The 15,280-nt window shown below is 46.0% G+C and overlaps 1 protein-coding gene across 2 annotated transcripts in view; it reads left to right on the top strand.

Moving 5' to 3' along the window:
• Positions 1-11,686: 11,686 nt before the first annotated feature.
• TMEM273 (transmembrane protein 273) overlaps positions 11,687-15,280 on the top strand; it is a 313,706-nt gene continuing 310,112 nt past the window's right edge. For both annotated transcript variants that reach the window (XM_066598715.1, XM_066598714.1), the window contains exon 1: positions 11,687-11,795. In XM_066598715.1, coding sequence (XP_066454812.1) covers positions 11,732-11,795 — 64 coding nt within the window. In that variant the 5' untranslated portion in view covers positions 11,687-11,731. The remainder of the gene's footprint in view (positions 11,796-15,280) is intronic.

Below are 15,280 nucleotides of genomic sequence, written 5' to 3'. Positions count from 1 at the left end.
ACGCTTTGCGCTCGGAAATGGAGGCGGGGGAAGACAGTATGTCGCTGGATAGTCAGAGCACCCTCATGTCTATATCTCAGCGCATTGAGGAGGAGGGGGAGGAGCATGAGGAGGAGGGGGAAGAGATAGCTTGGCCCACTGCTGAAAGTACCCATGCTTCTTGCCTGTCATCCTTTCAGCGTGTATGGCCTGAGGAGGAGGAGGAGGAGGCTCCTGAAAGTGATCTTCCTAGTGATGACAGCCATGTGTTGCGTACAGGTACCCTGGCACACATGGCTGACTTCATGTTAGGATGCCTTTCTCGTGACCCTCACGTTACACGCATTCTGGCCACTACGGATTACTGGGTGTACACACTGCACGACCCACGGTATAAGGAGAACCTTTCCACTTTCATACCCGAAGAGGAAAGGGGTTTGAGAGTGATGCTATACCACAGGACCCTGACGGACAAACTGATGATAAAATTCCCATCCGACAGCGCTAGTGGCCGAAGGCGCAGTTCCGAGGGCCAGGTAGCAGGGGCGGCGCAGAGATCAGGCAGCATGTACAGCACAGGCAGGGGAACATTCTCCAAGGCCTTTGCCAGCTTTATGGCTCCCCAGCAAGACTGTGTCACCACTCCCCAGTCAAGGCTGAGTTGGCGGGAGCACTGTAAAAGGATGGTGAGGGAGTACGTAGCCGATCGCACGACCGTCCTCGGTGACGCCTCTGCCCCCTACAACTACTGGGTGTCGAAGCTGGACACGTGGCCTGAACTCGCGCTGTATGCCCTGGAGGTGCTTGCTTGTCCTGCGGCTAGCGTCTTGTCAGAGAGGGTGTTTAGTGCGGCTGGGGGAATCATCACGGATAAGCGTACCCGCCTGTCAACCGACAGTGCCGACAGGCTTACACTCATCAAGATGAACAAAGCCTGGATTTCCCCAGACATCTCTTCTCCACCAGCGGACAGCAGCGATACCTAAGCAATACGTAGGCTGCACCCGCGGATGGAAGCATCGTTCTCTATCACCATCAAAAACGGGGACCTTTTTGCTTCATCAATCTGTGTATTCTATTCATCCTCCTCCTCCTGCTCCTCCTCCTGAAACCTCACGTAATCACGCTGAACGGGCAATTTTTCTTAGGCCCACAAGGCTCAGTCATATAATTTTTGTAAACAATTTTTATTCGTTTCAATGCTCATTAAAGCGTTGAAACTTTCACCTGAACCAATTTTTATTTTAACTGGGCGGCCTCCAGGCCTAGTTACCAATTAAGCCACATTAACCAAAGCGATTAATGGGTTTCACCTGCCCTCTTGGTTGTGCATGGGCAATTTTTCTGAGGTACATAAGTACTGTTGGTACACCAATTTTTTGGGGCCCTCACCTACAGTGTAATCCAATAAATTTTTTGCCCACCTGCATTAAAGCTGACGTTACATCAGCTGTGATGGGCAATGCAATGGGATATATTTATGTACCGCCGGTGGGTTCCAGGCACCCACCCATGCTGTGGGTCCACAAGGAGTTGCATCTGCATGTGTCTACTTCTAAAGAACCCCAGTCTGACTGGGGCATGCAGTGTGGGCCGAAGCCCACCTGCATTAAACATGACATTACCTCAGCTGTGATGGGCAATGCAGTGGGATATATTTTTGTATCACCGGTGGCTTCCTGCCACCCACCCATGCTGTCGGTCCACACGGAGTTGTAACTGCATGTGTCCACTTCTAAAGAACCCCAGCCTGACTGGGGCATGCAGTGTGGGCCGAAGCCCACCTGCATTTAATCGGACGTTACCTCAGCTGTCATGGGCACTGCAATGGGATACATTTATGTACAGCCGGTGGGTTCCAGGGAGCCACCCATGCTGTGGGTGCACACGGAATCCCCATTGCGGAGTTGTACCTGCCTGTGACTATTTATGAAAAACAGCGGTCTGACTGGGGCATGCAGACAGCTTGACAGAATGAATAGTGTGTGGCACATAGGTTCCCCATTGCTATGCCCTCGTGTGCAGCTCCTGATGGCGGTGGCACAAGATTATATTTCTCATTGCTTCTGTACAGCATTGTGGGCTATCCCCCTGCCCCTTTTAAAGAGGGTCGCTGCCTAGCTGTGCCATTCCTCTGCAGTGTGTGCCTGCGGTTCCTCTGGCAGACGCACTTATAAATAGACATGAGGGTGGTGTGGCATGAGTGCAGCTGAAGGCTGCGCAGGGACACTTTGGTGTGCGCTGTGGACACTGCGTCGTTCGGGGGGGGGGGTTGGGCAGCATGTAACCCAGGAGAAGTGGCAGCGGAGTGTCATGCAGGCAGTGATTGTGCTTTGTTGGAGGTAGTGTGGTGGTTTGCTAAGGTATGCATTGCTAATGAGGGCTATTCAGAAGTAAAAGTTGTTGGGAGGGGGGGGGGGGCACTCTTGCCGCTATTGTGGCTTAATAGTGGGACCTGGGAACTTGAGATGCAGCCCAACATGTAGCCCCTCGCCTGCCCTATCCGTTGCTGTGTTGTTCCCATCACTTTCTTGAATTGCCCCGATTTTTACAAATGGAAACCTTAGCGAGCATCGGCGATATACAAAAATGCTCGAGTCGCCCATTGACTTCAATCGGGTTCGTTACTCAAAACGAACCCTCGAGCATCGCGAAAATTTCGTCCCGAGTAACGAGCACCCGAGCATTTTGGTGCTCGCTCATCTCTAATCTTTACACTCGCAAGCAATACAGTTCCAATCAACACACAGTTTATTTCAACTCCGTCGTACCAAGCTGCAGCCATGACAGACTATTACATTTTGCAGCAGTGCAGCACATTATTTTTGGGGGCGTCAATATGGTAATGTAACATTACTGCAGGCATAAGCAATTCTTTCTGCCCCCGTTCTCTTTGTGTGCATGTGTATTACGATCTAATGGAGCAATAGTCGCCATTTTGCCCATGCTAGTGCATGTCCGTGTGTTATGACAGCACTAGCCACCGTTTTTGGGTTATTTAGTAGTGTTCCAACATTATCACATCTTGTACTTTTTACAAATTTTTGATACAGTCTTTGACAAACGGGATTCCGTCGTTAATGGCATTCGATTACAGGATAGCAGTTGGAATTTAATCAACGTAAACGATTTGCAATCGCTCTTAAACAAAATCACGTGTGCATCTATACATAGTAATGGAATTGAAAGTATCTAGATTGGTTACTTTGGGTCGCCCTGCTCGTGCTGCTTCTTTGCGTTTCTTGCGACGCCCTTGCAAAGTTCATTAACCTACATTATAATGTGGTATTTGGTGAAACTAACTGTGTAACAGTTACATGCTTATTCTATAACGATGCAGTACTACACATACTAGGAGATGGATTGTCATCGCTAATCAGCCCCTGCGCAATGCAAGGAAAACTAATATTATTTTTTAATAAAGTAATTAGCGTTGTGCTCCAAGCAGCATGTTTAAAGAATTTACAATGGAAAACGTCATACCAATGTGTGTGATACATGAGCAAAGTTACTGGTATTTTGGAGTACCAACACAAGCGTGTTGAGAATAGGCACTTACAATGCTGTGGCGTGCATTTTGGGTTGCGACATCACATCTTCTATTTTTCCTTTTGCTAGATGTGCTGCAGGAGCCGGACAGCATCACAAGCTGCAGCGTGCGGCAACTTATTGTCAGCTGCACGGCATCATTACTTGCGGCGCAACACCATGTATCGGATGCCCTAGAGTGCCTTTCCCAGCTGGAGACGTGGCGAGAGGAAACCATAGGCACACACCTGTAAAACGTAATGGTTATTCATTGATATTGCAGTTGTTGTAAATGTTTTAATAATTTTTATGACATTTAAAGTTTTAGCCCAAATGCAAAAATTGTAAAGGTTTTAAACACATTTGAAAACTGTTACACGGGCATGTGTAAATAAAAATTCCTCAATACCATGGACAACTTGAGTGCAGTTTATTCCTTAATTTTGACAAAATTGTACAGCAGCTGTGCAACTTAAATTGTACGGTGTTCACACATGTCCGTTAAATGATGATAAGTGCGACCCTGTTTCAATGTTTCATGCCAATAATCATGGATGACTGTCCAGTGAAGTAGTGTTATTGTAACACCACTTTAAACCCAAGAGTCGTAAACGCTGCGCATAAGGTAATAAAACGTTACAATGTTTCTGTCCTAATTACGGGCCTAAAAATTCTTTATTATCTTCCCTCTCATTATCCAACAAAGTGGTTTGTTATCTTTCCAATGCAACTCTCTCCGGACATTTCGCACTTGACTTCCCTTTCCCTGAGCGATTGACACATGAGAGAGTATCTTAAATATGCGTAAGTTCAGCGCACGAAAAACCGTGGACACATTCCATAGTGGGCCAGGGATCATAGTTATTAGTTTATACTTCCGAGACTGAGCAGAGCTTGTACACAAAGCAGTGAGCCATTGACTTCTTTGGCATGATGAGTGTCCTTGCCGTAATCGTTAACAGTTCAAAGCGCAGTAGAGCGTCAAAGGTAATGTTAAAGAAGATTTGCTGATGAAGGTCAGAAGAAGATAGATGGTTATTCGGAGAGCTTAAAGAAGGGCTGTGAAGTAGATGGTGGGAAAAACAAATTTAACGCTATAATGCAGCAGTGGTCATGCTTTAAACGTTTTCTTCCTATTTTAATAATTGTAATGCTTTTGTTGAGGCGAGCAACAGAAACACTAACAACACGAGATTAGCACGACATAACCATTAAAAATTAAAACTGTATATGCATTTCCTAAGCATTCGCTTAACTAAGATACCAATGAAATGCTTAGCAGAACAGTGTTTAGGGCACCCAAAGCTGTGGACTTGTTGTATACTCCTGATTTACATGAGCAGTAGGTCATTATGTCTAACTGTTTTTGAGTACAAACATTTGCAAAAGACCTTGAGTAATATACCCTGATGCATTAGCTTCCTGTTTTTGCATGGACATCCGTATTTAGGAAGACGTTTTCATAACTGGAAGTTATTGGCTGCAGTGCTTAAGTGGTGTGAAGATTTGATAGTGATTGTACATCATTGGTGTGCAGTAAAATGTTGAAGCTTATCAACAGGTGCATTTAGCAAAGCAGAACGGACTGCATTATAGTGTTAAAAAGCACCTTTATATAGATGTGTAAAATGTGTAATGTTTATGTTTTTTTCGACACCACTTTGCAAATCCTGAACATGTACCGATGACCCCTACAGTGAAGATGCACACAATCACAATGTCCGAAGGCGGAAGGAACTATACGAAGACAAAGAAAGCTGTGTGGTACTCTAGTCCGAAGCTACAAAGACAATTCTGGATAGAGTGTTAATATGCAATGTCATAGTCGTGCAAATCAGCGTTATTATTGCGACAAAGAGGTAAAGTTTGTGACATTTTGTAAAGTAATGTGCGGTTTCTGATTGTGCAAAAGGCACAGGGAGCGTAAAAGATAATGACTGGATAGATAAGTAGCATCTTACTTTGCAGATGCAAACAAATGGTACTGCAGTAACACAATGATGGCAGCAAGTGAAGATGGTGGCATTGAAATCATGGTTGTAATTTTTAGCAGTGTGCCAACAGGGAGGCAAAGAATGCAATAAAAAGCTGTAAGTTGCAGCACATCATGTAATGTTGAAATGCATGTGAGTGTGCGATGTGCGCAGCAACTTATCTGCTTTACTAAATGGCTTGAAACTTCAAACGGATGCTTTCCATCTAAACATAGGTATACGGGTTGTGTCTGAAATGTTTGCAAAGACTTATGCCTATGTGGTTTTTTTTAAAAGAAAAACTATGTGTCTAGTTAAGCACTGCATTTTGTGTAAAACGATTGGTGACTGTAAATGTTGGTTACAAACCCAAAAATCGAGGTATTAGTTACATCATATGCATTACAAATGTTTGTGTTGCATCACCTGGCAAGGAGAAACACACTGGAAACTGTAAGGCATATAATGTTTAAGCTCGCAACCCATGTCACGGGTCCTCGATGCTTGCGAGTCCCTAGCCTTTTGGGTAAAAATAGTAAAAAAAAACGAATTAATCTGTTTGCATTGATATTACCGGCTTAAAAAAAAAAATGTTGCTAAGATTGGCTAGTTCAACTGCCTCCCTGCACATGATCCATCTGCCAGGGAATGTGTCCATGTGTACTCATAAAAATGTGAAAAACTGTCTCGCACTCGCACAGCAGTTGGTACAGGCCTTGCATACTGCATCAGGTTTAAGTTTGCATTATGAACTTCAAACTGACCATCAACATCATTCCATGCAACATTACTTTGCCTACAGAAGTTATGCAAGACCACGGCAGCTTTAATTACAGCACACTCGTGCGCAGGCGTTAGTTGTATAGCTGTGTGCAGCACCCTCCACCGATTAGCGAGCAACCCGAAAGCACACTCCACAAAACGATGACAATGATGTCATTGAATGGATGTGATTGGCTGAAGGCACGTGTGTTTTCTGGAGGCGGGGATTTCAAGCCCTGTGTCCAGAAAGCAATGCTCTGCCGGGGACCAGGAGGGAGCGACAGCCTGCAGCAGCACCGCAGAACGCCGGGAGAAGTGAGTAATGATTTTTATTCTTTGCTCCGCTGTATTCCCGGCGTATAAGGTGACAGTTGGGGGGTCGTCTTATACGCCCCGTCGCCTTATACGCCGGTATATACGGTATATATTTTTATTGTAACACATTTCTGGATGAATTGCAGGGAAGGGCTTATATATTTAAGCCCTTCCCGACAATTCATCCTGCGATCGCCGGCAGCCCATTGCTTTCAGTGGAACCTGCTGTATTGCCGGCTCCATTGAATTCAATGGGCTAACATCGTTCTTCTCTGCCACAGCTGTTACAGCTATGGCAGAGGTGAACAATCTTTATGCTGACAGTGGGGGGGGGGGGGCACTCTTGCCGCTATTGTGGCTTAATAGTGGGACCTGGGAACTTGAGATGCAGCCCAACATGTAGCCCCTCGCCTGCCCTATCCGTTTCTGTGTCGTTCCCATCACTTTCTTGAATTGCCCAGATTTTCACAAATGTAAACCTTAGCGAGCATCGGCGATATACCAAAATGCTCGGGTCGCCCATTGACTTCAATGGGGTTCGTTACTCGAAACGAACCCTCGAGCATCGCGAAAAGTTCGTCCCGAGTAACGAGCATCCGAGCATTTTGGTGCTCGCTCATCTCTAGAGAGCATGTTTCGGAGACAATCATCGATATTGTGGAACGTCCACGTTCTAAGAGATGCATAAGAATGTCCCGTTGCCAGAAACCTATAAAGCAGAAACAAGGTACATACGGTTACAATCCTTTCACTTCAAATTGGCTACACTTTTTAGTAATTACCAGACTGTGGCCAACGAATTGAATATCTGCATGTTATGCGTAAACAAATGTTAGATTTTAAATAGCCACTATGGCCTACTTACCACCCACCACGGAGTCCATTGTAACGTTAGACATTAACAGACATTGTGAAACGCTATGTTTACGCTTACACCAATGCCAGTATCAGCGCGTTGACACAGATTGTGTGCCATTCTGCGAAAAGACTCAAGCATGGTGTTTCAACGGCACATAGACCTGTTTTTTGTATCACAAAAGGACATAAATGTAGAAAGAACGTACTAAGTGTCTACAGTTCAATTTGAGGTTCAACTGATGTTGCAAGCGAGCACAAGTTAAGAAAATGCTGTGGATGCAGTTATGTATGGTGTTGCAGCTTAACAATGGTAGTATAATGTACGCGTTATGCTTAATGCTACATGACAATGAGACAACACTAGGAGTCAGGCGCACGCATAGCGCACACAGTATTTGACACCACCTCTATTTCAGTCAGGAATGTCAAGATTGGAACGCATCTTTCAGTCTCATTGGCAGATAATTATGCAACTTTTCATTTCTAGTGCCCTTGTAAATACTGCCCTTAGCACAAGTTGTGACAGTATAGAATGCAAAAACGTTAGCATTACAGCATGCAAGAGAAAAAGTATTGAGTATGCAATGCATTGGCGAAAGGCTGCAGACATTGCAGTTTATCAGTGTAATGAGCTTCTTGGGTCAAAGTACACAATCACCAGGAGAATTTCCGCTCCATGATAACGCACTTCCTTTTTGGCAAGGACACAATGCAATAGTTTTTCTTACATCAATTAGGCTGACGTGTTTACAAAACTAAGGGGGAAAACAATTTAGCTAACTCTCAGCAGAACGCTATGCTACTTACATACAGAGCGTACTTACCGCAAGGTTATTAATAGACGTTCCTCTGGTGACACACAGTCACGCATAACAGTATTTTGCCGTGTGAGAACTACAAACATACCCTGCAGGAGAGAGTCGAACTCAAATATGGAGAGCCTGCAGAACAGCTGAAACTGTTCAGGGTAGCGGCGTAATCCTGCATACATCAGTGGAAAGAAGTCCTGACTGTGCGCTGACAACATCATGGGGTGGACCCAAAAGCGTCGCTGACTTGCTCTCCTCCGGTGCACGTTTGGCTGAGCATGCTGCGCCAACGCACGCTCCGCTCCTGGAAGACACCGTTGCCTTCTTCGTCTCCTACAAAAGCGGCGATGCAGCAGCCATGCCGCTGCAGCATCGTGCCTGGTGATGGGGAGCATATCCAGAGTATTCGTAGAATAGATGTAATGATAATTCTGTGTCTCTTGCTGCAAAGTTCAGAAAATGTGGAGTGAAGAACTCATTCTATTAAGGTGGGAAGGCAAGGGGCTGGGCCAGCTCATTAAGCGATAATGCACCGCAGCTTGCAGCGCCTGATTTGTTTTCGACGTATTTTCTCTAGCGCTGCGACACTCGTGTGTACGGGCGACACAATGGGAAACGTTCGGCGGAAAATACGACCGACATATCGCATTTACATCGCGCGCGCTTTAGCGCGTAAACGCCGACGCTCGTGTGAATGCACCCTGAAGACTATTTTAGATGGGACGACTAAGGGGCCTTAAGCACCTTATAGTCATCCCAACAATGATAGTTGTGGTGCTTTCACACAGGAGTGATGATCACTCAGTGAATGCAGGTGGAATGGGCTGAAGATCGCTCAGTGAATGGAGGTAAAGTGGGCTGGAGATTGCTCAGTGAATGGAGGTAAAGTGGGCTGGAGATTGCTCAGTGAATGGAGGTGGAGTGGGCTGGAGATTGTTCAGTGAATTGAGGTGGAGCCGGCTGGAGATCGCTAAGTGGAAGAAGGTGGAGCGGGCTGGCGATCACTCAGTGAATGGAGGTGGAGTAGCTTGGAGATCATTTAATGAATAGAGGCGCAGAGGGTTGGAGATCGCTCAGTGAAAGGAGGTGAAGTGGTCTGGAGATCGCTCAGTGAAAGGAGGTGAAGTGGGCTGGAGATCGCTCAGTGAAAGGAGGTGAAGTGGGCTGGAGATCGCTCAGTGAAAGGAGGTGAAGTGGGCTGGAGATTGCTCAGTGAAAGGAGGTGAAGTGGGCTGGAGATCGCTCAGTGAAAGGAGGTGAAGCAGGCTGGAGATCACTTAGTGAATAGAAGTGCAGCAGACTGGAGATCACTCAGTGAATGGAGGTGAAGCAGGCTGGATATCACTCAATAAATGGAGGTGGAGCGGGCTGGAGATTACTTTCATCTACCAGCCTCCATTCACAGCAAACGAACAGTTGCTCAGAGAAGAGCTATGCAGAAGCTTGTCACCCACGAATCCGCCCTTGTGGAACACTGTAGCTGCCTTATACTCCTCTTTCTTCAGTGATTTATCTGTATGTGACCTACAACCTACTGAAACATTTCCTGTAGTAGGTAATACTACTACATTCTAGGCACAGGACAAGTGTCCAAGAGTTTCTTCCTCTATGGCGCCATACACACGATTGAGCGCAATATCGGGCCGTGAAACTTGGCCCGATATTGCACTTGTGAAGTCCAAGGTACCTGCGGATGCTAGGCGTTTTTCTGTCATAAAAGCTTGTCATCACTTGTGGTATGTTGCGATCCATCGACATGCGTTTCAGGTGCATTAGAGGATCAGCGAGTGTTTCCCATTGTTTTTAATGGGAAACCTCGCATTGCACTTGTGTGCACCTCACACGCTGTGTGATTTGTTTTATAGTCCAACTGAAAGCAATGGGCATTGCGTACCTAGGAATGTAAAAAGTTAGAACATTTGTATGAACCCATTTATAAGAATGGGGTTCATATTTGTGCAAGATTTGTGTATCTCACAAAGCACAAATCCTGCTGTATTTTCTGGCCATTTGAAAGCGGCCTATATCAGTAAAAGAAATGACTTTTATTTTTTGGTGATGAAGAGAGTAACAGCTGATGACAGAAGCAGACTCTTTCAATGGAGGGGATTCAAGAATCAGGAGCCTTGGTTCAGCCTGGAGTGCTTTGGTTTGGCAGAAAAAAAGGGAACACAAATCTCAGTGGAGTGCATTTGCTCGGTATTAGTGTTTCTTGACGCCCCCAGGAAATCCTGGTGGAGTCAAGAGTGACGGGGGTGACACCCCCTGTAGCTGATTGGCTGCACAGATGGCAAGACAGAAGGTCCTGAAAGGCGTGTGTGGAAAAGGTATAGAGTCTCGGTCGCAGTTGGGGCAGGTTACTAAGCAGTGAGGCGACAGAGATGTGAAGCGTCTTCTCCTGCAGAGCAGCAGCCCCCCCCCCCCATGTTACTTACTGATGGCTGTGGCTGCAGAGACGGCACACCCGGCGGGGGGAGGCACTGTCATACCCAGGCGGACGCACAGTGCATCAGCGCAGCAGGGATCCTATAGCATCGAAGCAGCGTGGTGAGTGCTGACACATTCTGCCAGTAGACACCTTCTCCGGCAGGGCAGTAGCGGACCCCACCATGTGACTTCATGATCACGGCCGCAGTAGGCAGGGCTCCACGGCGGGGGGAAGGCACTGTGAGAGCTGGCTGGACGCAAAGTGCAGAAGCAGAAGAACGATCGGAGTGCACCGCGGGACCGCATCCTATTCTGCGGCGGCGACACATGCTTACTAGGTGTGCTTGGGGCAGCCGCCTAAACGGAGCACCCAGGCCCCGGGATGCTCGCAGCAGCTGGCCGGCCGCCGAAACATAACACACAACCGCCATCTGTCAATCTACCCTCATCCTCCCTGCGGCAGGGAGGCATCACAGTCCACCAGTGCTAACAGTCAGGGGTGCAGCCTGTATATTACTTTTTGCTGGCTTATGGTGAGGGTTACTTTTCACCCAAAGCTGACAAGAAGCAATGTACAGTGTGCACCTAGGACCTTCATCTCTTGACCCAATCGGGAGCTAGGGGTATGACAGGGGCATTCCTCCTGTCAAACCCCTAGCTTCTGGTGGCGTCAAGATACACTAATACCCATTTGCTCTTCTATTGGAGCTGTTCCTGATGACAGGTATGGTATGGGATGAATCAAATCATTACTTTTTCAGTCACTGCTATTTTGTTACATTTGCTCTATTTCTAGAAAGCTGTTTTGTATTCTGCACCAGTGCAATGTTCAGCCGCAGCGCCCTACATAACATCCTGGTATCAATACAGAGCCGTTATATTATAGTTGAGGAAATGCTGCCAATAATTCTTTTTAACAGAGAGAATACAGAGAACATTCATTTGCTGATAGTTAACATGATGTAGCGATAAGGAAGTTGTGGGTATCTTAAGGAAGGTCCTGACCAAGTTTTGCAACAAAGATTGTGCAGAAGAATATATCTTTGCTTCTTTTTTTTCTAATTTAGTGCTTAAACTCAGATGAGTGCAATTATGGTCACAAACAGCTGCTGGAAACTGCTGGCCGTCTCCTCACTGCTTCTCAGTAAGTAAATATTAGATCCTCACGTTCTGTATACAGAATTATTTCTGTTTCATCTTGTGTTGATTGAATTTGCCTTTCTACCACATTTCATAGTAAAGCTTCACAAACACTACATATATTTTCCATGCTATGGAAATAAAATGCAGAAGATGCATGAAGAGCCTTATTTGTGTGCATATAGTATTGTATTCTGCGCTATCTACATCTTCACCAGTAGAATGGAGACTCCACTCTAGTCTGCTGCACACAGGTGATAAATGAAGTAGCTGCAGCCTACTTTGTGTGCAAGGGAGTGAATGCTGAGGTCGCCATGTACAGCACCCCTTTACCAAAAACTATAGCCTGCCAGGGTCAGGACTATCAAATTTTGCAGTGCCATATTGATCTTGCACTATGCACAGTGAACCAAGTTGTTGTTCCTAAGCTGTTGCCATGGGTTTTATTCTGTTAGGTAAATGCTCTGTATCTGATCAGCTAAGCGCCCTTCAAAAAGACCATAACTCTTAAACTGTCTGCTCTGGTATCAGCATGTTTGTTGCTAATAGCAACCAGAAATCCCAGTGCACCCATTAGAGACTACAACTGTCAGGCTTGATGCCAATACATTATTTGCAACAATTTCTGTACTTTTAAAATGCCCTTTAAGCAACAAGCTTGTATATAACTTGTATATAACTGCTACGCTTTGTGCTTCCTGAGGAGTCAAGTATTCTTATGTTAATGCTGATGCCCCACTTACTGAACTGCCCTCAAGTGCAGTTCCAAACTAAGGGTTAAGGGCACATTCACATGGTCATTTTCGGTTTCGCTCTGTAAAATACACAGCGTTTAGCATTTTTTTGCGCATGCATTCGTAGTGTATTCCACACAAAAAAAAGACACAAGATGGTCCCAGTGATTTCTGTTTTTTTTTTTTACATTTGTTTTTATTTATTTTTAAAAAGCTTGGTGTAAGTTTCTTAACTATAAAGCTTGGCCATCTCCAAAAATAAAGAGTGATGAGGGGTAAAAGGTAAGAAGGAAAGGTGACAGGGGGAATCTGCTTTCGTGGGGTCGAAGCCTTGATGGGGTACAAGGCATCTTAATAGTACTCTAAGGGACTCATTATGAAGAGATTAAATGTCTGCTTGCTCGCAATTGCAGAAAGTAGTCTATCCATAGGGACTAGAGATGAGCGAGCACCAAAATGCTTGGGTGCTCGTTACGCGGGACAAAATTTTCACAATGCTCGAGGGTTCGTTTCGAGTAACGAACCCCATTGAAGTCAATGGGCGACCCGAGCAGTTTTGTATATCGCCGATGCTCGCTAAGGTTTACATTTGTGAAAATCTGGGCAATTCAAGAAAGTGATGGGACCGACACAGCAACGGATAGGGCAGGCGAGGGGCTACATGTTGGGCTGCATCTCAAGTTCCCAGGTCCCACTATTAAGCCACAATAGCGGCAAGAGTGCCCCCCCCCTCCCAACAATTTTTACTTCTGAAAAGCCCTCATTAGCAATGCATACCTTAGCAAAGCACCACACTACCTCCAACAAAGCACAATCACTGCCTGCATGACACTCCGCTGCCACTTCTCCTGGGTTACATGCTGCCCAACCCCCCCCCGCACGACGCAGTGTCCACAGCGCACACCAAAGTGTCCCTGCGCAGCCTTCAGCTGCACTCATGCCACACGCTGGCCTCATAGCCACACCACCCTCATGTCTATTTATAAGTGCGTCTGCCATGAGGAGGAACCGCAGGCACACACTGCAGAGGGTTGGCACGGCTAGGCAGCGACCCTCTTCAAAAGGGGCGGGGCGATAGCCCACAATGCTGTACAGAAGCAATGAGAAATATAATCCTGTGCCACCGCCATCAGGAGCTGCACACGTGGGCATAGCAATGGGGAACCTATGTGCCACACACTATTCATTCTGTCAAGGTGTCTGCATGCCCCAGTCAGACCGCGGTTTTTTATAAATAGTCACAGGCAGGTACAACTCCGCAATGAGAATTCCGTGTGCACCCACAGCATGGGTGGCTCCCTGGAACCCACCGACTGTACATAAATGTATCCCATTGCAGTGCCCTGGACAGCAGAGCTAACGTCAGGTTAAATGCAGGTGGGCTTCGGCCCACACTGCATGCCCCAACCTGACCGGGGTTTTTAATTCATAGACACAGGCAGGTACAACTCCCTATTGTGAAGTCCGTGTGGACCGACAGCATGGGAGGGTCCCAGGAAGCCAAAGGCGGTACATAAATAAATCCCATTGCATTGCCCAGCACAGCTGAGGTAATGTCATGTTTAATGCAGGTGGGCTTCGGCCCAAACTGCATGCCCCAGTCAGACTGGGGTTCTTTAGAAGTCGACACATGCAGTTACAACTCCGCGTGAACCGACGGCATGGGTGGCTCCCTGGAACCCACCGGCGGTACATAAATATATCCCATTGCATTGCCCATCACAGCTGAGGTAATGTCATGTCTGACAGCAGAGGCTGACTAAGTTCAAAAGTCAGCAGCGCTGGACTCCAGTATCGAAGAATCTCATATATTTAAGAAGCGACCCACACCAATATCTAGATGATAAGAGTAACGCCAAAAGTAGATGAAGATCTCAAATTTTAATAAAGATTTTTAAGAAACTCAAAAACCCGTATAACTGGGGAGGTAATGGTGTCTCCTCAGTTTTCTGGGAGTATCACAACCTCATAACCACTTGAGAAGGAGAGTAGTCCTCTCAGGTGGATTAATTGACGCTCAACGGGTTTCCCTACTAGAGTAGATAGTAGTTCATCAGGAGCGGTTGAATGAGTTTTTAGTCAATTAGAGTTGACAGTATCATCAAAGATATTTTGCCATACTGATATCTTTTGGCAAAAAGAGAATATAGTCTCAAAAAGTGCCACAGTAGTGGTCTGAGGCACCACAGAGTTAGGGAGCCTCTGTCAGCTATCGTTGGTGTGATAGTATAGAAAAGCTCTCAGGTAGAATGTAGAACAAAGGTTCAGAAAGGATAATATAACCTTAGTATATATTGTCCATGGACTAGCGAAAGATAATAGATGACAGAATGAATGAAGGTTGGCATCAGGGATATCAATTGAGATGATAATTGATTCCCAGGCTCTATGTAGAGGTAGAATAGTTTTCAGATCAAGATCTATCACTGCCTAGATAAATTAAGCAGAAACAAATAGTGACAGTCATCCTCTAAAGGGAATAAATCCCAGCCATTATTAGAGCAACTGGATCCCATTCATTCAAAGTTAGTCAAACATGAACAGCATAATAGCGGGAGCAGAACGATATCTTTGCTACCCAGCTAGGAGAGCTAACTATCACACACATCCATTCAAAATAAAAAATGGTAGAGCCTAGAACTCTGATGGTGAGTTCAGGCAATCTGTTTGAAAGCCCAGTGTGCTGCTGCTAATATACCCAGAAGGTCCTCCCAAAAGGGGGTTGGTATAAGTGGTTGGCCAATCATAAGTTATG

The sequence above is a fragment of the Eleutherodactylus coqui genome, chromosome 4 (assembly GCF_035609145.1).
Source record: "Eleutherodactylus coqui strain aEleCoq1 chromosome 4, aEleCoq1.hap1, whole genome shotgun sequence".
NCBI classification, from domain to species: Eukaryota; Metazoa; Chordata; class Amphibia; order Anura; family Eleutherodactylidae; genus Eleutherodactylus; species Eleutherodactylus coqui.
The sequence above is the reverse complement of the archived record's forward strand: the minus strand, read 5'-3'. Positions and strand labels throughout refer to the sequence as shown.